This window comes from Diplotaxodon limnothrissa, linkage group LG20, assembly GCF_057381915.1.
Source record: "Diplotaxodon limnothrissa isolate DT_005_m linkage group LG20, D_limnothrissa_male_GT1.1, whole genome shotgun sequence".
Taxonomy (NCBI): domain Eukaryota; kingdom Metazoa; phylum Chordata; class Actinopteri; order Cichliformes; family Cichlidae; genus Diplotaxodon; species Diplotaxodon limnothrissa.
In genome coordinates, this window is record NC_140615.1 from 27,780,814 (window position 1) to 27,807,496 (window position 26,683).

The 26,683-nt window shown below is 38.5% G+C and overlaps 1 protein-coding gene across 1 annotated transcript; it reads left to right on the forward strand.

Annotated features, from left to right (window-relative positions):
* The first annotated feature begins 288 nt into the window (after positions 1-288).
* prpf6 (PRP6 pre-mRNA processing factor 6 homolog (S. cerevisiae)) lies at positions 289-17,040 on the forward strand. The gene is made up of 21 exons (XM_085344650.1): positions 289-495; positions 1,001-1,163; positions 1,301-1,419; positions 1,540-1,618; positions 2,490-2,666; positions 3,203-3,331; positions 3,460-3,554; positions 3,654-3,810; positions 4,066-4,228; positions 4,922-5,040; positions 5,149-5,367; positions 12,092-12,214; positions 12,318-12,439; positions 12,607-12,745; positions 12,880-12,999; positions 13,833-14,009; positions 14,167-14,300; positions 14,596-14,687; positions 15,294-15,408; positions 15,560-15,686; positions 16,161-17,040. The coding sequence occupies exons 1-21, from the start codon at positions 308-310 to the stop codon at positions 16,311-16,313; spliced, it is 2,910 nt and encodes a 969-aa protein (XP_085200776.1). The 5' UTR covers positions 289-307; the 3' UTR covers positions 16,314-17,040.
* Positions 17,041-26,683: the final 9,643 nt, after the last annotated feature.

The window sequence follows — 26,683 nt, forward strand, 5'->3', positions numbered from 1 at the left end:
TTTGTGCAAATTTCAATCTGCTGAAAACATAAGTAAAGAAATAAATTCATCCACATAGTCTCACAGCAAGTTGCATTCAAAACAATAAATATTAACCGAATAGTTAATGTATAACAGTTTTGCTATAACTAAACTAAAATAGTATTGAATACAATGTAAAATAAAGATAGTAATAATAATATTTAATAATCCGCCAGTCCTGTGGGGGCGCTGCCAGGCGTTTCTAGACCTTAGGCCTCTTTTTCCTCGGAGCGGAAGCTCGACTGTTGTTTATCCGGCTCTGCATCGTCTCGTCGTGTGAGCAACGATGGCTAGCACTGGTGCAAAACAAGCGCCTAAAATTGTCTCCAAAACTTCTGCGGGAGGCACCGGGGCGGCGGGGGCTAGTGGTGGGCCCCCGATAATGCCCCTCGCCTCTCCGCTCATGGGGAAAAAGAAAAAGCCGTTTCTAGGGATGCCTGCTCCGCTCGGTTACGTTCCCGGTCTCGGCAGAGGGTGAGCTAACTTAAAGCTACATGCTGCTAGCCAGATTGACCCTTTTTTTTTTTTTTTCTTTTCAATCGTACTAACCCAAGTTAATAATGAGTAAAATTTAAGTACAAGGTAGTTTTACAATACATTAATTAATTGGTTAATATATATATATAATTTATACGTGAATAAAGTGCATATCGTTTCCTTTACCATGGCAAGTACGCCAGACTATGAAGTTTTTAAATAGTTTAGTGGTTTTATGATTTAATTGCTTTACCAAACGTGAACTGTTAAATTGAAATTTAATTCAAATATAGTTAAATGTCAATATATGCTCTTCCTAAATCCATAGTCATCTAATATATAATCTGTTTTAGACAAGCGAGCAAAATTTAAGTTAAAAAGTCATAGTGATCAAAATAGTGTTATGTCACTGTGTTATAGAGAAGAGTAAAGACCTCGCGGTATAATTTTGGCCTGGCTGTGTTTATTTATGTCACATTTAAATGAATGCTTTTCCCTCCAGTGCCACCGGTTTCACCACCCGATCTGATATCGGTCCTGCTCGTGATGCCAATGATCCAGTGGATGACCGGCATGCACCCCCTGGAAAGAGGACGGTCGGGGACCAAATGAAAAAGAACCAGGATGATGATGATGAAGATCTGAATGACACCAACTATGATGAGGTATCTGTGATTTGTTGTAGATAAAGTTTTTTTTTTTCTGAGAGTTTAAATGATCAAGTCACAATTTTAAAGCCAATTTCTTTTATTATGAGCAGTTAATTTGATAATCTTGTCATACTTTGTTGTTTCTCTTGTAGTTTAATGGTTATGCAGGTAGCTTGTTCTCAAGTGGGCCCTATGAGAAAGATGATGAGGAAGCCGATGCTATATATGCAGCGCTGGACAAGAGGATGGATGAAAGACGCAAAGAAAGAAGGTTACAAAAAAAAGAGTCTATTGTTTAATTGTTTATCAATGCACAGTGTATTTGTTTTCAAATATATTATGGATTTTATATTGCAGGAGTCTTTTGTTCATGGTTGTCGTTGTATTTTAGGGAGCTGAGAGAAAAGGAGGAAATTGAGAAATACCGTATGGAGCGACCAAAGATTCAGCAGCAGTTCTCAGATTTAAAGGTAAGAGATTGACCCTAATATTCCAAACCTCTCTTCAGTATCATTTATGGAGTTAAAAAATCTAATGTTGTCTTCTTTTTGCACTAAAAGCATCTTAAATGCATTTTGGTTTTATTGGCTTTATTATCATATCTACAGAAGAAAAGGATTAATATTATCCAATGCAATTCTTTGGTTGAATCAGAATCAGAAGGCTTTTTTTAATGCCTGAGGAAATTATGTGATCAGAGTTTCTCCAAGACTGTAAGAACAGCAGCTAACTAAAATAAATTAAATATTTCAATATATTGCAAAGTTATGCAATATAATAAAATAGCTCTAATATAAAAAAAATGGCTTTAATTATAAATGGCTTTAATGATAAATGTCCCAGTATATTACACAAATGAAATATATAGTTGACATTGTGGTGCCCCTCTTGTCATACTGTGCTTTTTTGTTTTCTCTGTAGAGGATGTGCAAATAGTAAGCATGTGCAGGCAGTACAGCATACACTGTGCTTTAAATGGAAGAATTGTACAATGAGATAGCCACAGGCAGGATCGGTTATAGTCTCTAGATTCATGATTTTTAAGCAATGAATTCCCAGGCTAAGATCTTTCTGTGAAAATAGCTTAGTCATAGCCTAGTAGTGAAAAGTGCCTTGCATGTTTGTCTCTGAAACAGTGTTCCCTTTTCTTCTTGTTTTACTGAGGAAATAAAATACTGATTAAAATAGAGGTGCTATTTTAATCAGTACAGATATTTGCAGATTCTGTGCAGTAAATCACATTTAGCTTAGGTACTCAGGTATTATCAAACAATCGTAAATGAAAGCAATGCTCACATCCCATTCTTTTCTCCAACATCTTTCTTTACTATTTCTCTACAGAGGAAGCTTGCAGAGGTGTCAGAGGAGGAATGGCTGAGCATTCCTGAAGTGGGAGATGCCAGAAACAAGCGCCAGAGGAATCCCCGCTATGAGAAGCTCACCCCTGTCCCCGACAGCTTCTTCTCCAAACACTTGCAGAGTGGAGAGAACCACACCTCTGTTGACCCATTGCAAGGGGTCAGTATACTGTGTATACAAATAGAAATAATTTTTGTAACTCATATTTACTTCCAAGTGCACTTCACTAAACTTCAGGGTGTAGTTTCACTATGGCCCAGCAGGAGTCAGGATATCTCCTTGGAAAAAAAGTTACTCTCCAGTTACAGCAGTTTGCTCAGTTTTTCTCTGTTTAACAGACTGGACACCTGTTGCTACAGTAATTGGTCACACGAACTTTGTTGGCATTTAAAATACATTTGAAAGGGACACTTCATTGACCTGTGCATGCAGGTAGACGTCCATGAATTGAAAATGGAGACATGCGTGCTGATTTAAAAAGTTGAGTTTTTTAAGAGTTATAGCCTCCTAACAGAGAAAAAGTCATTGCTTGACTTTAAATTAAAAGATTGAAGTAATTTGTGTCATTTTGCATTGGCTAGAAAAGTGTTACATGATTCAGGCTTTTGTTTCAAGAGCTGTTTAAACGTGCCATGACAGACTTCTCACAGACTGTGTTGCTCCTCTCTGTTGACATTGTTTCCTATCTCTACTAGCTGGGAGGTCTGAACACACCTTATCCAGGAAGCATGACACCTGGTCTGATGACACCAGGGACCGGAGAACTGGATATGAGGAAAATTGGTCAGGCCAGAAACACACTCATGGATATGAGGCTCAGTCAGGTAAATGATGCATCACCTAGCGCAACTTTCACTTTTACTTTCTTCTAGGATTCATGCTGCTGCCATTATACTGATAGAAACAACTTAACTATTCTCTATCCCTTTGTCTACATGTTTTCTGTATTCAGGTGTCTGACTCAGTGAGTGGACAAACAGTAGTGGATCCCAAGGGTTACTTGACAGATCTTAACTCTATGATCCCCACTTATGGAGGAGACATCAGGTAGAGAGACACTGACAGCATCAGATTGCTATATTTGTGTAAAAGAAGTTGCTGTGTGTATATGTGTTTAATCGCTTATTTGTGGCTCTGCTTGTTCAGTGACATCAAGAAGGCTCGTCTGCTGCTGAAATCAGTGAGGGAAACAAATCCCCATCACCCACCTGCCTGGATTGCTTCTGCCAGGCTGGAGGAGGTGACTGGGAAGTTGCAGGTGGCCAGAAACCTGATCATGAAAGGCACAGAGATGTGTCCGAAGGTAAAGGAAGTTAAACAGTACAATAAAACTATTAAATGACAACACAAGGATGCTGATGTTTTCTGGATATTTTGCTCAAATTAACCCTATAATCTCTAAGATTGCATTTCTTAGAATATGGTATTAGTATATCGCTAGTATTATAATGTAACAGCTGCTTAAATTTAAGACGTAACATTACTTCTTGAATAAGTTGCAAATGGGGGCAATGGTTTGTGCTTTCCTGTTTAAATAAGTGTTTTCCCTTTGGATTAGAGTGAGGATGTGTGGCTGGAGGCTGCCAGGCTCCAGCCTGGTGACACAGCCAAAGCGGTGGTAGCCCAGGCTGTCCGTCACCTTCCACAGTCTGTGCGCATCTATATCCGAGCTGCAGAGCTGGAGACAGACGTCAGGGCTAAGAAACGAGTCCTCAGAAAGGGTAAGGTTGTCGTTTATCCCCTCCAATATTTAACAAAAAGCTTTTTTGTGTGTTTGTGTTTATTTATTCACAGATTACCAGAAATTCGTCTTCCTGTTATGATATGAGCCGAAGTTCATGCGCCTTCCCAGCAATGCATATCAGAATGAACCATTTCTGCCAAAAGAAAGAAACTTAATTTCTGCAGGGCCAAAACTCAAGACCAGTCTCAATCTGTTTATCTTCTTATAAAATCACCCGCACAGATCTGCTCACTTTCTTTATTCATAAGGTTGCAACAAAAGATTTTATCACAGTTGTGTTTCTGGCTTCTTGTCAAAGCGAGACCATGGTGTCAATGCTCTAACTTACGCACACACACAAACGCTTATTAACACTTCCCAGCAGCATACCCCACTGACAGAGATGGATCAGCGTTTCCTCTGAGGAAGAGCTTACGCCGCCTCTACATGTTCAGTTGCCTCTGCTCTACTTTTCTCAGTTACATACAAAGCACACTCCCATCCCAGCTGACACTGTTGAAAATATGTTATTTATTTTTGTTGTCTGTGCTTGTGTGTTCTCTGAGCTCTATAGGATCTTTGTTAAATAGTTTTTGTGTTCTTGTTTTTATGAATTCTTGCATTGAAGTTATTCAAAATAAAAAGCATCAGCAAAATAACTTAGTACTTATTTAACTGTTCCCTGTCATAGCGCTGGAAAATGTATCCAAGTCAGTTCGACTGTGGAAGACAGCTGTTGAACTGGAGGAACCAGAGGATGCCAGGATCATGCTCAGCAGAGCTGTGGAGTGTTGCCCTACAAGTGTGGAGGTACTTCACCAACATGAACATTTGGAAATTGGACTGAATGTCTCAGAGTGCAGCACAATATATGAACATATGCAATGAACTTTATAACTAACTCTCTGTCCTCTCTAGCTCTGGCTGGCACTGGCCCGGTTAGAGACGTATGAGAACGCTCGTCGTGTCCTGAACAAAGCTCGAGAGAATATCCCCACTGATCGCCACATCTGGATCACTGCTGCGAAGCTGGAGGAGGCCAATGGGAACACTCAGATGGTCGAAAAGATCATTGACCGAGCCATCACTTCTCTGCGTGCCAATGGTGTGGAGATCAACAGAGAACAGTGGATACAGGTTTGTTTCTGGGGCTTTCTGTTTTCTTTGAAATGACTGAGAAGATAAAGGGAGACCAAATTGCTTGTTATTTTTATTCATAAATGAGTGGCTCCCACTTTGAACTGTGAGGTGCTTTAAACCTGCATTCGATCTGAAGGCTAACAGACTTTTTGTGACTTTTTGAGTCCTCAGCTATCAAGCTGAGGACTCAAAAAGTCACAAAAAGTCAAAATGGAAAAAATGGCTTTCTTAGCATTTAAATTTTCAATATGATTTAATGGGATCAGTCACTCATTTCAGGACATGCTGAAGGGAAAAAAATTTAGTATGTTTCCTTAAAAAAAAAAAGAGGATATGCTCATTGGCTAACAACTTGTGATTGACCAGGCAACAGCCAATAAACAAGCCATTTCACAGGCATGCTCATTCGTCTTTGTCACATCCCATTTTTTAACCAAGATGGCAACAGTAAGATCACTACAGCACACAAAAAACACTAGCACAAAAGTGAGTCATGCCTGAATGAGGGAATCACTTTAACCCTTTAAAGCCGGTCAGAGCAGGCACGCTCCGTTTTGCGTAACTTTTTTTAAATCCCGGTAGCACTGCAACCGTTTAAGCTAGTGCAATAATTTTTTTTGCATATGAAACCGGAGGAGTTGAACTTACATTTGATGCCATCAGCTTGTCCTAGGTCGCAGTTTCCTTCCACGCATAGCTTTGCAAAAATTGCATAAAAAGCACTTGCAGCAACAAAAACATAATATTCCAGAAACACGCTTTGCCGATCCGATCAGCTATTTGTAGAGCTGGGCGATAGAACGATAACGATATGTATCGCGATATAACTTTTTCTCGATAGAAAAATTAAACTATCGCGATAGACCTCGCCGCTCTTGTCCTCTTAAAAAAAAAAAAAAAAAAAGAACAGCCAATCCAAATTAAGTAGCGCAGAGCCGAACCAATCACAGCCGCAGCGTCACGTCACGTGACTTGTTACGTACAGCACAAGTGCCAAGCCGCACATGTGTATTTGTTTGGGAAGCAGCCAGCCACCCTACCGCCCGGGTAATTAAGGAAAAGAGTGAGCCGACTAGAGAAATCAACCGAGCGTGACCGAAGGTTACCGAAGAGAAAACAGATGATAGTTCCAATGCCGGAGAGATTGTCGAACGGAAGAGCCATAGAAGTTCCGTAGTGTGAAGGTATTTCGGCTATTTCAAGTCTGACAAAAAACAGAGTAGCGTGCACTGTAAATTGTGCCGAAAGCAAGTCTGGAAATACAATAAACTGGTGCATGCGCTACGTCCACACGTACCCGGGTATTTTTGAAAACGCAGATTTTTCTATGCGTTTGCACTAGGGCAGGGCGATATGGCAAAAAATATTTATCACGATATAGATTTGAAAATTTGCGATAACGATATAACTGACGATATAATTGACGCAAAACAAAATACAACTCTACAACTTTTTTAGTGGAAAAAAACCCATCAATTTGTTTTTGTTTAAACAAGCAGCTGTTTATTTTAACGTGCATTACAGCCACACAAAATTCAACAGTGGTTATCCTGTTATATACATGGTTATCCATAATCATGTATATCCACAAAACTTAAGAGGTGCTTTGTAACAAAAGTGCAGTGTGCAAAATCAATAAGTCAAATAATAATATTGCACAAACTCTTGAGTAAAAACAAAACAAACAAAAAACAGATAAATTATGCTACTGCTCCTGGAAGTTTTTCTACATTTCAAGTTTTAAGATTCTTTGTCAGAAACACTAACATGTTCACAGATGCGGGCTTAAGGGAGGACCTTTGACAAGTTACAACATTTCCACCTGTGCTGAACAACCTTTCAGATGCAGAGCTAGTTGCTGGAATGCAGAGGTATTTCCTAGCTAATCTGCTGATGTGGGGAAAGTTTACTGTGTGAACTTTCCACCACGAAAGAGGATCACACTCACTGTCTGCTGGTGGACTATTCACATAACATCTCAGTTCAGATGATAACCTCTCTGCAGTTACCTCCATCTTGCCACTAACTGGTCCCTTCAAAAAACTCCCGAGACTCTTCTTTTGCTTTTTAACAGCTCCCTGATTTGTTTGGTCACCAGTAGATGTATGAAGTGTTTCTGAAAAACCTGTGATACCCTGGTGTGGGACAAGATGCTCTAGTTCACTCATGACTTGAACTTTGATGGCTTTGCTTTCTCTCTCACTGAAATATTCTGTATGAAACCGTGGATCAAGGAAAGAAGCCATGTTAACAAGCCTCTCTGTGACACTGTCTGTGTAGCTTTTGTTCATGTAGTCAAGTATTGCTGTTTTGATGTCTTTGGTCAGCTCAGTGTCACCTTCTTTTACTTTTAACATGTCATTGTTAAACATCTGAAGAACAGGCTTAACACATGAAATGGTTACATACTCTTCAGCAGAGAAAGCATCTGTAAACTCTAGGAGTGGATTCAGTGCAGTGCTGACCGAGTCAAGCACTTCAATGTCTTGCCATGTCAACATGAGGTGCCTTGTGGTTTTATCAGCAGCTAAAACCTGTGTTATAGCTTTTTCTTGTTCCAGCAGCCGTTGGATCATTCTCTGCTTTGAACCCCAACGAGTGCAACATTCAGTTATGAGTTTGTGTTCTGGTAGGCCCAGTTCCTTTTGGGCAGCCTGCAGAGCTCGCTGGCGCTTCCAGCTATGGCCAAAAGCAGCAACAATCTTCTTTCCCACTCCAACTGCTCGTTCGATCCTTGGGTCCTTCACACTTCTTTCTAAAAGACATACATTTAAAAGGAAACACAGTTTCAACAGCACTATTAATGCGGTGTGGAATGTGACATTTAAGTTGTATAACACACAATTATTTACACACATCTCTCTCTCTCTCTCTCTAATATATATATATATATATATATATATATATATATCTTGCAGTACAACTACCCACATTCAGAGATTAATAACACAAACAGTATTATTACCATCATTTAAACTAATACAATAAGTTCTTAATCTGACGTTATAATTAACTTACCTATAGCAAAAAAAAAACAAAAAAACGTACCTATTGCAATGTGCAGGCGATGTCCGAAGCATGAAAGTCTGGTCCAGTTGTTGAGTGCGACGGCTTTCACAATGTTGGCCCCGTTGTCAGTCGTCACACACACTTGTTTTTCCTCCTGAAGATTCCACGAGCTGAGGAACTCTTTTAAGACTCTGGCTATATTTTCCCCAGTATGGTCCTCGGGGAAAAAACATGTTTCGAGGCACTTGTTTTGTAGCTTCCAGTCTTTGTCCACATAATGTATTGTGAGGCTCATGTAGGGGTCTGATGTTCGGCTTGACCACATGTCCGTGGTGGACGCAAAAAACTCCACCGAAGATAACGCATTTGACACCTCAGTACGGATCTCTTCATATAAAGCAGGCAAGGCGACTTTAGAGAAGTATTTCTTTGTGGGTAGCTTGTAGCGTGGATCGAACGTTTTAAGCATCTTTTTGAAACCTTCTCTTTCCACACTCTGAATAGGCATCATATCCCTGGCTAAACAATGTGTCACTGCATTAGTTAGCTCCCCCCAGCGTTTGTTACTTTTGTCATAAGGCATGGAGCTATTTAAAGCTACGTAGATTGTTTGTTGAGTCATCTTCTTTGGTCTTACCACCTCGCTAGTTGAAGCGGACAACTCTTCACGTGCTTTAATGGCTTTTTTGTACTCAGAGGAGTGCTTCTGCTTCAAATGATAAAATAGGTTTGTAGTGTTTCCTCCCTTCGCTGCGATGGCCCGCTTGCATGTTCTACAAAAAATTTTGCTTTGGTGGGTATCCGATGGACGAAAACCAAACCACTTCCACACCACCGAAGTTGCACCGTTTTTACTGACCAATTCTGGCTCACCCGCTTCATTCAAAGACGCGCCTTCGTCCGTGTCATCCTCCATTGCCGCCATACTTTTTCTGCCATGTGCGTATGAAAACAAAGGCACTGCGCATGCGCATTTTGCCCACATTCTATCGCGATATTTCATTTTCCTATCGTTGCCGAACTTTATACCGGTATTATCGTGAACGGTATAATATGGCCCAGCCCTAGTTTGCACCTTTCGTCCACACGTAAACGGCGTTTTTGGTCACTGAAAACGAAGATTTTTGAAAACTCCCGTTTTTGCATTTACGTGTGGACTAGAAAAACGGAGAAAACGCAGCGTCAAAGGTGTGCGCATTTTTTGACGTCACACTGTGCGCCACGTTATTGTTTCGGTGAAATGAATTTCTACAATACTGTTACTGTTACTTGTACTCTCTGCAGTGTTTAAATGCTTACATATACACACAGTTACTGTCCCTCCACACATACGACTCGGTTCTGCTTCTATGCCCCAGCTTTGTTTACTTTTTCCCACCGAGGCTTCTAGACTTCTGATTGGCCAACATTTCTGCACGGTTAGGAATCTAGCGCCACCTGCTGCTTCGGCATGTTCATAGCAGCGTTTTCTTTCATTTCTGCCTTTATGTGTGGACGGTGTGTGGATTATGTGTGGATTATTTTTTAAAACGAAAACGGAAAATCTCCGTTTTCAAAAATACCCGTGTACGTGTGGACGTAGCCTCAGTCTCTGACTGGAAGCGCTAATTCGTCATTCGGCTTTTGTCAGACTAAAGTAACTGTTAAAACTGTTTGAAAAGCTCAGCTATACAACAAGGAGAGATTGAGAATTTCCTTTTAGTTCTCAGTTTATTTGATATTGACAAAAGTTAGTCAGTTTTGTCTGTTCTTCTGTAAAACAAACTAAGATTTATTTTTAGAATTAATATTTTGTTTCTAAGTGGAATTGACAATTTAGTCTGTTTCATTTGTTCTATTTTGAAACTTAAACGCTTTAGCGGCTGCCTTTTGTGTAGTTTGCAATATTTGCCTTTATTTATCTGAAAAAGTCTCATGTTCCTTAAGTACATCTACCCTGTTGAACTTATTATGGGAAATAAATATTTAAATAAAAACAAGCTGCTGATTATTTCACATTTTACTTGTGAGCAACGGCACATTTAAATCTTACAAATATAGTTATTTGGCTTATATCGTGATAGATATCGTTATCGCCTGAAATGAAAAAAACATCGTGATATGAAAAAATCTTATATCGCCCAGCTCTAGCTATTTGTAACACTTCCTATATCCAACAGCGCGAACTATCGCATGTCCGCCATGACCTGCCCGAAACTGGAAGTGACGTCATTTTGCGGAAATGTAGTTTTTTTTACCATCAGGGCCTTATGAGCCTATACTGGTGTTTTTAAAAGTTATGTTTGACTTTATGACTTTCTGTGTCGTTTCTGGGATGCTTAGGACTCGTATTGCACTGCTGGAAATAGTTTATTTTGATGCATATGCTGTTTTTTTTTTTTGCAAATTTGCATTATAATATTTATTTTCATTTTTCCTGCAGTATATAAAAATTGGTGTATTTCAAAAATAAAACTATGAAGACACTTTTAAAATAAATTTCCTGTGGTGGGAAACTATTTTGTGCAACTTTTTTGTATTTGCAGTTTTGAGGGGTAAGCCTCTTAAATTTCTCTAACTAGAAATATATGTTAAAAAAACAAAAACGATTTTAAATTTTTTTGTAGTATATTTCACTTTTTTGCAAATTATGTTATTACTATGCACTTAATGCAGACATATTATTTAAATTTGAGCTATAATGGTTGTATTGATGTATATCAACTTGAAATGCTCCCAAAAATGGCTCTACAGCATGTAAAAATATAATATAAGCTCTGGCGGACTTGGTTCTATGGTAGGTCTTAAAGGGTTAACTAAGTGAGGAAGCCAATAATGTGACGTATCCTGTTTCTGAAAAGGCCCAAAGATTCACGCTGAACAGCCTGCTGCACTTAAACTTGAAGCGAGGATCTGTTTTGGGAGATTTCATACGAACTTGTTATTGCGAATTGTTCATTGGTTGTTGTTGGACTTACTCTTTTAGAGACTTTGCTGTGGAGTTAAGTTTGTAAGTCTGCAAGAGCAAATTAAAACCTTGCAAAGACAAACTACTGATTTATTTTACATTTACATGACTAGAGTCCCCTAAAGGCTCCAGAGAATTGCCTGTTTACACATTACCTGTCTCACTGTTGTGAAGAGAAAACGGCTTTTAGCCAGAATATGCGGAACACTTATCCAAACAACTTTGAAGTCAACCCTACTCTTCCTTGGCTCCCCAGCAATCCACTTGCCAAGTGTGGGACATGTTAAATGAATGGTTTGTGAGAACAGCAAACAACTCACACAAGATCCTCAAAGAGATGCCAGTAATGTTTCATCTGGATGCAAAACAACACACCACTGTGTCTAATGTTTTCTTTAGTGCAGTACACAGCTGTTTTGCAGTAATTGGCTTTAACTGAAATTCCTCTTTTGCATAGTTGTTTTATTTGTTTCTTTTTTCTTTTTTTTGCCAGTGGTATTTTTTTCTTGTCACCGCAAATATTTGCTTATTAATGTCTGTCAGCTTTAATATTATTATTATTTTATAAATCTGCAGGTGTTCTGATGTCAGTTTTAAAATTTCTTTCTAATTAATATTAGAATTATTTTTGTGTTAATCACTTTATCATTTCATTTGAATGGCTTACCTAGAATTGATACCAGCAGTTCATCCAGTAATTTTTGCACCCTTCTTCTTCTTCTACCAAAGTGTCTATCCTTCTAAATGCTTGTTCATACCCTGCAGGACGCAGAGGAGTGTGACAAAGCAAGTAGTGTGGCTACCTGCCAGGCTGTGATAAGGGCTGTCATAGGGATTGGAATTGAGGAGGAGGACCGCAAACACACCTGGATGGAAGATGCCGAGAGTGTAAGTATAGAGAGATTAGTTTGGGTTTTTTAAAATAAGTTTTTTACATACTTGCTGTTGTAGTTAAATTTAACAATGAGATGGTTGTGTGTTTGTGCCTCAGTGTGTGGCCCATGGGGCGCTGGAGTGTGCCAGGGCCATCTATGCCCATGCTCTCCAAGTATTCCCAAGTAAAAAAAGTGTCTGGCTTAGAGCTGCCTACTTTGAGAAGAACCATGGCACCAGGTGACAATCTTTAATTTCCAAATGCAAACATTAGCAGTCAGAAGGTGACAGTTGCTGTTTCGCATCACTATACTTATTTATTCTTTTTTGCTCCTGTGCTTTATGACCTGCTGCTTCGTCGTCGCCGCCGCATCCATTATTCTTTCATGGCACATTTAATTTCTCAGAGAGTCCTTGGAGGCTTTACTTCAGAGGGCTGTGGCTCACTGCCCCAAAGCAGAGGTATTGTGGCTAATGGGTGCCAAGTCCAAGTGGCTTGCTGAGGATGTGCCAGCAGCCAGAAGCATCCTTGCTCTGGCCTTCCAGGTAATTAAAAAGCATTCACTTCTCGATACAGCATGTCAAATATTAGAGTAATCTATGTATACCTATGTCTAACTCTGTTATCCTGTGTCTTCTGCTTCTCCTCTCCCTCTGTCCTCCTCTGTCTGTTTTCATAGGCTAACCCAAACAGTGAAGAGATCTGGCTTGCTGCTGTCAAACTGGAGTCGGAGAATAATGAGTATGAAAGAGCCCGTCGACTGCTAGCCAAGGCCCGCAGCAGTGCACCAACAGCCAGGGTAAGTGTATCTGTGTGAATTTCAGAGTAGGGAACTATTGTAAAGGTTACTTCGTAGAAAGGATAAAAGTTAATACTTGGTTTTCTGTTTGAGCTTTTAATACTTGGTTGAATTATAGAATTGCCTAAAAAGCTATTAAAGGAAACTGAATATTTTTATAAGAAGATTAATGAAATCAAGTTGTTCAGGTTATCTCATGTCACTTGCACTGAGTATGACTGCGTTTGCATTGAATCAATCCTGTCCTTTCACTTTGACTGGCCTTTTATGAACTGTACTACATTGTGTTTTTCATGTAGTATTATTAATTTTTGAACTCTGACACATTTTGGATGAGTGATTCAAGTGTTAGTTTATTTTTCTGTTTTGAAACCACTGCTCTCTACATAATGGTGCAATTTCCTTGAGGTTGTTTCTGGGAACACTGTCAGGTTCAGGCTTGCAGGTTTTCCACAGATTATGCCGTTAAGTACCACATAGGCTGACAGATGTGTCAGCCAAGCTTTTAAACCACCACTCTGTCTGTCAAGTGACCTGGCAACACTCCCCTTTATCTTTGTTGTATGCTGACAGATGTGAGTAAGAGAATCTGCCTTAATGTTTGCTGTACTGCTTGTCCTATCAGATAACACAAAGTTTTAGTGTTAACCACTTAAGCATTTAGGCAAAAACTTAGCAAGTTGGCATTTGATAAAACTGATGTATAGACTTGCAAGTACTGGGGTTCAGTATAAGCATTTTCCTTGTTTTACATTATTCTGTTTCAGGTGTATTACAATGCATTTGCAAATATAAAACGTCATAGGTCTCATTTGTATTTGTAATCTCTACAGGTGTTTATGAAGTCAGTGAAATTGGAGTGGGTGTTGGGAAACATAGAAGCTGCCCAGGAGTTGTGCACCGAGGCCCTGAAGCACTACGAGGACTTCCCTAAGCTTTGGATGATGCGAGGCCAAATCGAGGAGCAATGTGAAAATATGGATAAAGCTAGAGAGGCCTATAACCAAGGGGTGAGGATGGGGTTATGTTTGGGGCGTGGGTTTGTTTTACCGGTAGTATTGGATTGACCACAAATGCAAAGGAAGGAAGTGTTTTATTTTTTTTGAAAATGAGTGTATCATTAAAAACCAGAGTAAGGGTTAAGGATTTTTATTTTCATTGGTACAGTTAAAGAAGTGTCCCCACTCTGTGCCACTGTGGTTGTTGCTGTCACATTTGGAAGAGAGAGTGGGACAGCTGACCAGAGCCAGAGCAATCCTCGAGAAGGCGCGGCTCAAGAATCCCCAGACCGCTGAGCTGTGGTAAGAAAATACACGACAACAAGGAACTAGGAAGAGTTTGAAAAAGGTCACCTGCGCAGCAGTGTATTTTAGCATATGCAGGTTTTTTTTCTCTCCTATCCATGAAAACCTGTAAAAAGTTACAGCTGGAAAACATTATATTTGTGCCTCCAAACTAGAAGCAGGCTTAATTTGCTTTTGCAAAACCACATCAACCGAAACTGGCACATCAAGAACATATATAACACCAACACCATTTATTGCCATAAATTCTGAAATAAAGGCATCTAAAAGTACATATGATCTTATTAATCAGGCTGGAGTCAGTCAGATTGGAGTACAGGGCTGGACTGAAGAACATTGCCAATACGCTGATGGCCAAAGCCCTGCAGGAGTGCCCAAATTCAGGTGTGTATAAAATGCTGCTATAGATGGAAAAGCTTTGTTTTTCTGAACCTGTATTAGTGCAAAAAACCCAACATCAATGTATTTTCAGTTAAACAAGCAACTGTTTTTTATGTGGATTAAAGTTATATAAAAATTTGACAGTTTAACCAAAAGGCATTTCCAGTGGAAATTGGCCGACATATCCTCAGCATAACCATGTATAATATCCACAAAACTTAAAAGAGGTTAAACACACACAATACGGCAATATTATGTTGAAGCACAGTACGTATCACTCCGCGAGGCTCCTGCCTACGATAGCCATAATACTCAGACAATCCATCAAGCGGTGCAGGTTCGTAGCTTAGCAAAGTCTTGCTAAAACATTTGACAGATTTTCGAGCGCCGTGTACCACATAAAATCGTTTTGAAGTAGGCTGTGCCAGATTGGAGTCTTTGGCGGGCCGAATCTGGCCCCTGGGTATTTAGTTTGTGATCCCTGCTTTAGATGGTTTGTTTTCCTCTGTGCCCTTCACGTTTATGCAGACTTAACTTTCGTTCATTGCACTGGCACTATTGGACTTTAATGCACAAATTTCAATCTCCTTTTATTTTCTTCCTTCAAAGGTATCCTGTGGGCTGAGGCAGTGTTTTTGGAGGCCAGGCCCCAGAGGAAGACAAAGAGTGTGGATGCTTTGAAGAAGTGTGAACATGATCCACACGTCTTGCTCGCTGTAGCCAAGTATGACTTGAACTTTTCACTCCCTTTAGTAATAGCTATTACTTTTTGTGATAACCTACAATATAAAAATGTGTATTTTGTTGGTGTTTTACATTCAGCAGACCTTTCTGTATGAAACTCTTAACATTTTGAGATGTTCTGCATATGTCAGGTTGTTCTGGAGTGAGCGTAAGATCACCAAGTCTAGAGAGTGGTTCCTCAGGACCGTAAAGATTGAGCCAGATCTGGGGGATGCTTGGGCTTTCTTCTACAAGTTTGAGCTGCAGCATGGCACAGAGGTAAGGATCTGGTGTCTAGACTTGTGCTATTTTGTTCATGCATTAATAAGTTGATTAAATCATTTGAAGTTTGATTCAAACCTGCTGCCTGGCTGGGGGCTTTCTGTGTGGAGTTTTCTAGTTCTTCATGTAGCTGTGTGAGTTTTCCTCAGTATTGATTGCATTGGTCCAGTTTTACTCCAGGCGTTGGTTGTGAATCAATTGTTTGTTATTACTTAGTGTTATTGTATGAAGTGGATATGTCAGCTGCTATAAACTTAAAATTTTCAGATTTATGTTCAGTCGTTAAAATGTGCAGTAAAACATGTGAAATCATACATGATAAACATGTAATTAGTTTTTCCAGCTGCATGATTTATGGTATACATTCTTGCTTTTTTTTCCTTTCTTCACAAAGTTGGTAGTCACTTGTTTGTGTGGCCGGTCCATGTGTTGTGCTGTGATTGTATAACATTACTGCTCTGTATGCTTCAGGAGCAGCAGGAAGAGGTGCGAAAACGCTGTGAGAATGCAGAGCCCCGTCATGGAGAGCTGTGGTGTGCCGAGTCCAAACATGTACTAAACTGGCAGAAGAAGACAGGAGAGATCTTAGCACAGGTAGCCAGCAAGATCAAGAACACATTCTGAGAGTGGGGAAATTTGGACTGAAAACACCTGGAGGACTCTGGCAGTCACCAGTATAGAAGTGAGCAGCTATTGACATGCTTATTCTGTACCAGGACTTGCCCATCTCTGGCAGATTTAAAGTATTTACACACGCCCTTACATTTTTTTGTTGTTGTATGTGTCAGGAGAAAGTAATGATTTGACGTCAAAGTGACGGAATCTGTGGATGTTTTTTAAAAATAAAAATAAAAAATCAAAGTGACTGATGGTTACCCTCTTCATCCTGATATGCAGTAAGGAGATATTTGGCTGCGATGTGAGATTTTTGTGGATACGTTTTTGATCTGTCTGTGTGTATGGGGTTTCAAGGTGTGGCCTCAGCTATCGTTGTGATTTGGCTTCTTTGTTAAAATCCTTGTCTTATACTCTCCTAAAAGTGCTAGAAGAGTACCCTTAGGTGTCCTCTCGGATTTCACAGCATTTTTCTGTTATTATTTAAACCTCCTGAGTCATGCTCTGCTTGATGTTGAAGATCAGAGGTGGTGTGTTTTGTTTTGTTTTGTTAAAACATTGAATTTTGTTTTGCTTCAGGTCCCACACGCCTTCTGGCAAATAATACATTGTTTTCCCTTTGCAACTCTGCTGTGAAGATGCAACCGATGAATCATCTAGTAAGCAGCTGTCGCATGTGCATTGAATAATTAAAGAGAAAAACACCCATTCTAGTGATTCATTCATTCATTTTTAAATCCACCTTTTTAGAATATTACTGAGTATAAAAGGTTACTTTCAGGTTTATTAAATAAATGATTATGTCATAGTAAATCTGCCGTTCTCTTCTCTTTGGTTTAGAGTCATGCAGAGTGTCTCCCATCTTTTTTATCCAATAATCCCTGCTGTTATTTTATAGTTCTGCCGTGTTGGATCATTCAGCATCATCTAAATTTTAATATATTACCACAGAATTCTTCCAAAGGTCTGCCTAGTTCAGCTAACAACCTGACTAACTTTACCGATATCGATCAAATATCACAGTCTGCACTCCCATTGGTCAGTGTTGGTATTCTGCTTGTTAGGCAGAAGAAGGGCAACAAAAGATAAACAGGGCAGGCTATAATAGCTTTGTGGAGTTGGAGTTGGGTAACATTCAGCTCTGTGTACAAGTAGGAAGATGGCAGTTTTTTGTTACTGAAAATGTAACAAAAGCTACAGTTATATAATCAATATGGACTTAAAGGACAGACTTATAAGCTTTAATTCAAGGGGTGTCCAATACCACTGATGAGTTAGAGCTGGTCCAGTGTTTTTACAGTGTTCTGTTTTTATTTATTATTTTGTTTTGTGAGCTGCTTCTATTTTTTTTTCTTCACAAGTTAATGCGGTAAAAGGTTGTGAGATGTTTCCAAGTGACGTGTTTGGAAAGCAGCTGTGAACCACAATGTGCCATCAAAAGAGCTCTTAAGTACAAGTGTAACAGACCAAATATCAGCTGCAAAACAAGAAAAAACAGCTCCTTCAGCGTGATAGCGAGTGCATTAGAGAGGCCAAATCATTTAGACAGGAAAAAAAACAAACCAAGGCACTTTGCAACATAACAAAGTCCACATTTCCATGGATGACAACACCGGTGGATGATCCTGGGATCCTTTCCATTGTAAATGGAGCCTGACTGATATTTAGGACGATACTGATATTTGTTATTTTAAAAATATGATATTGCGATATATTTGTCGATATCTTTTTCTTTTTTTTAAAGAAGACATAAAATAAACATAAACATTTGTTACGTGTACGGTACTTTTTTTTTATCCCCTACCTGAAGCTGCACGGATCAGCTGCTTGTTGCGTTTGGTGGGTTGCGATGCGAATAGGGAAGTTGCAGACTGCCCTCTGGTGGACAACTTATGCAATATCAACACCCACAACGTGGTTGAAGGGCGTTTCTCTCTTCTATGTCATTTATGAGCTGTTACAAATGCAGATACCAATAGACTGGCATACAACTAAGTCAGTCGGGCTCTAATTATAAGGATACAGAGGGTTAACGACAAGGTTCAAACCATACCTGAAAGTAAAAGGAAAGACTTTGCCAGAGCAGTTTGGAAACACCATTCTTTAAACAAATAAAACTGACATCAACCTTTACCGGAATGACGGGACAAAAAAAATTTGGCACAGCCATCCATTGGCTCATAAATCAAGCATACAGCATCTAATAAAAAAATGGACTGGAAACAGTATGATGCACAGACACACATGCTTTCCAGTTTCACTAATCACTAGTGTTGTGATGACACAAGACAGAAAGAGTCATGAAAAACTTAAACGTTGGGCTAAACACCACAAAGTAGGAAACTCATTCCACATTAATTTATTAAATTACATTCTAGCTGCTGAAAATAAGTGACTGTGAAAGATGGTTGTGATTTTTCAACAGTTCATGCAATATTTTTGTTTAACTCAAAGCTGAGAGTCTGTACTTAACGTCCATATTCACTCTGTAATAGGGGTGGGTTTTAATAATCGATTTATCGATTAAAATCGATTCTGGCTTGGATAACGTGATATCGATTCATTAAAATCCTGAATCGATTTTTTTATATAAATGTATTTTGCCCAAAATTCAAGAATCTCAGGTGAAACGTCACAAAATTTTGACAACCACCAAACATTTAAAACAGTAAATGAGAGCAGGTACACGGCTTCTGCACAAAGACGTAAACACAAAGCGCGGATCAGAATCAGTGAGATGTCGCCTTTCTCACCCGACAGCACGGACACGGTCTGGGCTGAAAGCCGACAGCTCGCTGATTCTGATCCGCGGGTCCGCGCTTTGTGTTTACGCCCTTTTTGCGCTGATTCTAAAGCTGTTAGTTTTATCTCTCTCCAAACAATACTGACCGAACCAGCAGCAAAAGAAGATCCCAACTACGCTTCACAAAAACATCGTCATGGACTCCCTCTGACTTTTTCTGTTTTGCTTCCACCACAATAAAATCACACTTCATGCACAGCTCTCTCTCTCTCTTTCTCAGTGTACTTCAAGAACAGTTTCCCGTCTATTCACGAAATCTGTTTTCTGCATTATTCGCTTGCTTGTTACGCACAAGTCTACCGTTGTTTACAGGCTGTCGGCCACTGTTTTTTTTTTCCTTTTACTTACTTCCGAAAAGAAAACCTAATTTCTGCCATTCAATAGGCTTCTGAACAAATTTAAACTTTTTAAAATTATACAAAATGCAAAACGCTGTGTCTCTAATAAAACCACTGTAACTTCAGAGATAATGTTCATATGTTGATTAATGGTTTTCTTTCGTTTTTGATGTACTGCAGAATATTTGTACAAAATCCCAGGCCAGGAAAACCTCCTTCATGTTTTTCTGTGTTTTATCTTCAGCTACTTTGACACAAAGGCATCTGCTGTGATGCTCACACCTTTGATAAAGTCTGGAAAGTGTCAGCTTCCTTTTTATAGATACAAAAATATGTAAATGTACTGATCTGAATTATAACATTTCTGACTGTCTGAGGCAAAATTTCCCAGATTCGAATCGAATCGAATCGAATTGAATCGAATCGTGGATCGAATCGATTCAGGACCCTGTGAATCCGAATCGAATCGAATCTATTCTAGAAATCAGTGACGATACCCAGCCCTACTCTGTAACACTTGAATTTGTTTTTGTGAAATCTTTAAATGAGAAAATGTGTTCTCTGGTGTGTTGACAAGCACTTATTTTGCTTTCACGATGCTTGATCTGTTCATCATTCTTTAGCTGCCTGTGACCAGCCATTTCAAGTCATCTCACAGCAAACCAGCACACTGTCAGCTGGATTTGGCACACATGAGAATTCTGTTAACGAATTATATTTATAGCTCACATTGAAGGTGGTAAAAATGTACTATTAAATCAAAAATTATGCTTTATTGTTTTGATTTATTGTTCTGAGTTCAGTCTATGTGGTTGTTACAATTGTGAAATAAATGCATATTTCAGGCATTTTATACAAGAACTATCTAAAAAGGGCAGTTTCACATTTACAGAATGTTTGAACTGAACACATTAAGGTGTTTTTATCTGTAGCTGTGTTTGTTAAACACTTTACATTTTTGTGGAATTATATGTTTTGTGTCTTCTCCAGATTTGGCTATATCTGTTTAGAAACACATGACAGTGTATATAAACTCTTTCTCAAGGATTATATCATGTAGCCATGATTTTTGTCCTTTCTACATATCTTTTCTGAAATGTGTTTAAAAATACTTTGCAGGCATCCAATAAACAGACAAAGTTTATTGCAGAATTCACTGTTTCTCCCAAACAAGTTGGTTTCTAAGACTTTTTTTTTCTTGTGCTGTAAGTTAAATGTCAACTCAAACTCTGACTGCACACTTTGTTTGTGAGATGTGATTTCCCACACTTTCACTCTAAGAGTGACATTCATCCTCCCGAGCAGTTCCCATGCAGGGTCATAGTTTTGACTGCTCTCTCTGGTATTTCATTCCATTTTTTATGTTGTAGGCTGCCTTTTTTTTCTTTTGCTATCACAACAAGCTTTTAAAAAGTTTAAATCGGCGCTTTGGATAAATGCCGCGTCGTGTCTTTCCAACGAAACCGAAAGACTTGTGTCAAGCCAGCCTCCAATTCGAGACTTGCAGTCAAGCCAGCCTCCAGTTTGTTTTACGTTCCCTGTGTATTCAAAGTATTACGGGAATGGATGTGGAAACCGGATTTCAAAATAAAAGCCAACTTCGAGTGAATTAACAGATATGTTAAGAACATAATAACATATAATTTAGGCTTTTTTTTTTTTACAAACTCTAATGTTAGATCTATATGACACAGCCTTGTACCCTAATTGTGCCCTGTCACTATCAAGGCCATCTTATTTTGGATTTCAAAGTAAAAGCCCTGTGAATCTTCATTTTTGAACTACTCTTTCAATGACTTAATAATGCTCTTAAAAGCAAAAGTCGTATTTCCAAATACTATTTGAACTTTATATCAACACTTTCCAACCACAGTCTTTTTACAGTGATACCATATCAATATCAAGTCAGTCTGATTTTGCCTTTCATAGTAATGGCCCTTTGAAATTGTCCATAATTGACTTAATCTTCTAACGATTCAAAATGCTCTAAAATGAAAAATTCTTGTTTCCACAGGGTAATTCCACCTTAGATCAACAGTATACAGCCCCACAGTGATACCATATCAATATCAAGTCATTCTGATTATGCCTTCCAAAATAAAAGCCTTTTTAAATTGTCCATAATTGACCTAACTTTCAGTGATTTCAAAATGTTTTAAAATGGAAATTTCCTGTTTCCACAGGGTAATTCCACTCCAGATCAACAGTATACAACCTCACGATGTTACCATATCAATATCAAGACATTCTGATATTGCTTTAAAAAATAAAAGCATTTTCAAACTGCCCATATCTGAGTTGCTCCTGGAACAATTTCAAAATGCTCTAAAATGGCACATTCCTGTTTCCACAGGGTAATTCCACTTTAGATCAACAGTATACAACCTCACGATGTTACCATGTCAATTTCAAGTCAGTCTGATTTTGCTTTTCAAAATAAAAGCTTTTTCAATTTGCCCATATATGACTTACTCTTGGAGCGAATTCAAAATGCTCTAAGATGGAAAATTGCTGTTTCCACAGCATAATTCCACTTTAGATCAATAGTATCCAACCCCACAGTGATACCATATCAATATCAAATCAGTCTGATGTTGCCTTCCAAAATAAAAGACTTTTCAAATTGCCGATATACGACCTACTCTTTTAAAGAATTCAGAACGCTCTAAAAATGAAACTTGCTCTTTCCACAGAATGAATCCATGTTAGATCAAAAGTGTACATCCACACCATGGTACTACTTCAATTTCAAGTCATTCTGATTTTGCCTTCCAAAATAATGGCCTGTTGAAAATGCCAATAACTTACCTAACTTTCAGTGATTTCGGAATGCTCTAAAAAGGAAATTTTCTGTTTCCACAGAATAATTTCACTTTAAATCAACAGTATACAACCCCACAGAGATACGATGTTAAGATCAAGTCACTCTGATTTTGCCTTCCAAAATAAAAGTATTTTCAAATTGCCCGTAGACGACCTACTCGTTTAACGATTTCAAAATGCTCTTAAATTGAAAGATGCTGTTTCCACAGGATAATTCCACTTTAGATCAACAGTATCCAACCCGACAGTAAAACCATGTAAATTTCATGTTGGTCTGATTTCGCCTTTCAAATTAATGGCCCGTCGAATTTGTCCATATGTGATATACTCTTTCAATTATTTCAGAATGTTTTAAAAATGAAAATTGCTGTTTCAACACATATTGGGTTTTCATTTTGAAAAGCAAAATCAGACTCAATTGATTATGACAGAATTGAATCATAAAGATGATGTAAAAGGAAGCTGAAATTGCCACTAGGTTGTAATTGATAGTACGTTTATATTTTAAGTCTGTGGAAAGATGTCATTCTAAATAAAGAAATTACAAAACAGCTTGCAAACCAACCATGACATCTTTCCACAGACTTAAAATATAAACGTACTATCAATTACAACCTAGTGGCAATTTCAGCTTCCTTTTACATCATCTTTATGATTCAATTCTGTCATAATCAATTGAGTCTGATTTTGCTTTTCAAAATGAAAACCCAATATGTGTTGAAACAGCAATTTTCATTTTTAAAACATTCTGAAATAATTGAAAGAGTATATCACATATGGACAAATTCGACGGGCCATTAATTTGAAAGGCGAAATCAGACCAACATGAAATTTACATGGTTTTACTGTCGGGTTGGATACTGTTGATCTAAAGTGGAATTATCCTGTGGAAACAGCATCTTTCAATTTAAGAGCATTTTGAAATCGTTAAACGAGTAGGTCGTCTACGGGCAATTTGAAAATACTTTTATTTTGGAAGGCAAAATCAGAGTGACTTGATCTTAACATCGTATCTCTGTGGGGTTGTATACTGTTGATTTAAAGTGAAATTATTCTGTGGAAACAGAAAATTTCCTTTTTAGAGCATTCCGAAATCACTGAAAGTTAGGTAAGTTATTGGCATTTTCAACAGGCCATTATTTTGGAAGGCAAAATCAGAATGACTTGAAATTGAAGTAGTACCATGGTGTGGATGTACACTTTTGATCTAACATGGATTCATTCTGTGGAAAGAGCAAGTTTCATTTTTAGAGCGTTCTGAATTCTTTAAAAGAGTAGGTCGTATATCGGCAATTTGAAAAGTCTTTTATTTTGGAAGGCAACATCAGACTGATTTGATATTGATATGGTATCACTGTGGGGTTGGATACTATTGATCTAAAGTGGAATTATGCTGTGGAAACAGCAATTTTCCATCTTAGAGCATTTTGAATTCGCTCCAAGAGTAAGTCATATATGGGCAAATTGAAAAAGCTTTTATTTTGAAAAGCAAAATCAGACTGACTTGAAATTGACATGGTAACATCGTGAGGTTGTATACTGTTGATCTAAAGTGGAATTACCCTGTGGAAACTGAAATCTTCCTTTTTAGAGCATTCTGAAATCACTGAAAGTTAGGTAAATTATGGGCATTTTCAACAGGCCATTATTTTGGAAGGCATAATCAGAATTACTTGAAATTGATATGGTAACATCGTGAGGTTGTATACTGTTGACCTAAAGTGAAATTATCCTGTGGAAACAGCAATTTTCACTTTTAAAGCATTTTGAAATCTTTAAAAGAGTAGGTCGTATCTTGGCAATTTGAAAGGGCATTTATTTTGGAAGGCAAAATCAGAATGACTTGATATTAATATGGTATCACTGTGGGGCTGTATACTGTTGATCTAAAGTGGAATTACCCTGTGGAAACAGGAAATTTCCATTTTAGAGCATTTTGAAATCACTGAAAGTTAGGTCAATTGTGGACAATTTGAAAAGGCTTTTACTTTGGAAGGCAAAATCAGAATGACTTGACATTGATATGGTATCACTGTGGGGCTGTATACTGTTGATCTAAAGTGGAATTACCCTGTGGAAACAGGAAATTTCCATTTTAGAGCATTTTGAAATCACTGAAAGTTAGGTCAATTATGGACAATTTAAAAAGGCTTTTATTTTGGAAGGCATAATCAGAATGACTTGATATTGATATGGTATCACTGTGGGGCTGTATACTGTTGATCTAAGGTGGAATTACCCTGTGGAAACAGGAATTTTCCTTTTTAGAGCATTTTGAAATCACTGAAAGTTAGGTCAATTATGGACAATTTGAAAAGGCTTTTATTTTTGAGAGCAAAATCAGAATGACTTGATATTGATATGGTATCACTGTGGGGCTGTATACTGTTGATCTAAAGTGGAATTACCCTGTGGAAACAGGAATGTGCCATTTTAGAGCATTTTGAAATTGTTCCAGGAGCAACTCAGATATGGGCAGTTTGAAAATGCTTTTATTTTTTAAAGCAATATCAGAATGTCTTGATATTGATATGGTAACATCGTGAGGTTGTATACTGTTGATCTGGAGTGGAATTACCCTGTGGAAACAGGAAATTTCCATTTTAAAACATTTTGAAATCACTGAAAGTTAGGTCAATTATGGACAATTTAAAAAGGCTTTTATTTTGGAAGGCATAATCAGAATGACTTGATATTGATATGGTATCACTGTGGGGCTGTATACTGTTGATCTAAGGTGGAATTACCCTGTGGAAACAAGAATTTTTCATTTTAGAGCATTTTGAATCGTTAGAAGATTAAGTCAATTATGGACAATTTCAAAGGGCCATTACTATGAAAGGCAAAATCAGACTGACTTGATATTGATATGGTATCACTGTAAAAAGACTGTGGTTGGAAAGTGTTGATATAAAGTTCAAATAGTATTTGGAAATACGACTTTTGCTTTTAAGAGCATTATTAAGTCATTGAAAGAGTAGTGTAAAAATGAAGATTCACAGGGCTTTTACTTTGAAATCCAAAATAAGATGGCCTTGATAGTGACAGGGCACAATTAGGGTACAAGGCTGTGTCATATAGATCTAACATTAGAGTTTGTAAAAAAAAAAAAGCCTAAATTATATGTTATTATGTTCTTAACATATCTGTTAATTCACTCGAAGTTGGCTTTTATTTTGAAATCCGGTTTCCACATCCATTCCCGTAATACTTTGAATACACAGGGAACGTAAAACAAACTGGAGGCTGGCTTGACACCAGTACCGAAAGGATGGAGGCAAATGATTGATTGCAGAAGTTGTCCTTGACTTGATCGGACTGGAGTTTGGTGAAATCCTAAGCCCGGCGTCAGCAATCCATGACGGGGAAGGAAATAGGAGCAGTCAGTTTGGTAATGTTGGAAGCCACGGAGCGCCACATCGGAAGTCTACCCGTCGCCGTATTAACGTCTCCGCCACAGGTAGTGCAAAAGTACTGAAGGGGAGCCAAAGAAAAAAAAAGTGAAAGTTTGGAGCTCACCATGAGCGAAGACGGTCACGACTAGAGATGGGTTTGCTCGTCTGAAGATCCTGCAGAAAAACATGATAAATGGTAAGCGCAGTTTGAACATCTGGTGCGTACTTACGCAGTAAATGAGCTGCTGCTGATGAAGCGTGCACACCGACGTATATTAATGTGGTTATTTCGACTTTGGTCGAGATGTCAGGTGGCGCAGACAGCTGGAAACTGACAGATGCTTTTAACGCACTGTGCGCCTCAGCGGGAGCCAAATTGAGCGATGATTCGTGGCCTGTTTTCCTTGGTTGCGTGTGAAGAGTTGTAACACTGCTCTCTTTTCATAGTGTCTGACTGGAACTCTGCTCCGTAGTGTCCTGGTGGCTGTCTTGTTGGCCTACTCCTGTGGGAAAAGTAGATGTAACTATAAAGAAATACTGGGCTCCTACAGAGAAGTCATCTCCGTTGAACTACAGAATCTGGTATGATTGCAAAGTTTATCATAAGACTGTGGGATTAATTAACTGTGGTAGATATTTAAAAATGATTGTGTTTTAAGTATTGTATTGGCAGACATCCCCACTAACTAAACTACCATTAAATGCAAGTTCACTGCAATCAGTTACAGCTGTGATAAAGCTTGTGAGTTAATAACATGTGCTAGGCTGCCCTCCAGTGTTTGCTCTTCAAGTAAAGCTCTTTCTCCCCTCTCTCTTTTGCATCACAAGCCAAATAAATGTCTTAAATAACTCAACACTGGGCTTTTTCTTTTGCAGAATCTGACTGTTTTAGCGAATAAATTTAAAGAGAGAGACCCTTGTCCCTCAGGAAAGGTAAGTGGCACTACATTATATGCACTTTCAGCACCATGGACAGGGTAAAAATGACAACCTGCATGGCACATGTTGTACATTTACGTT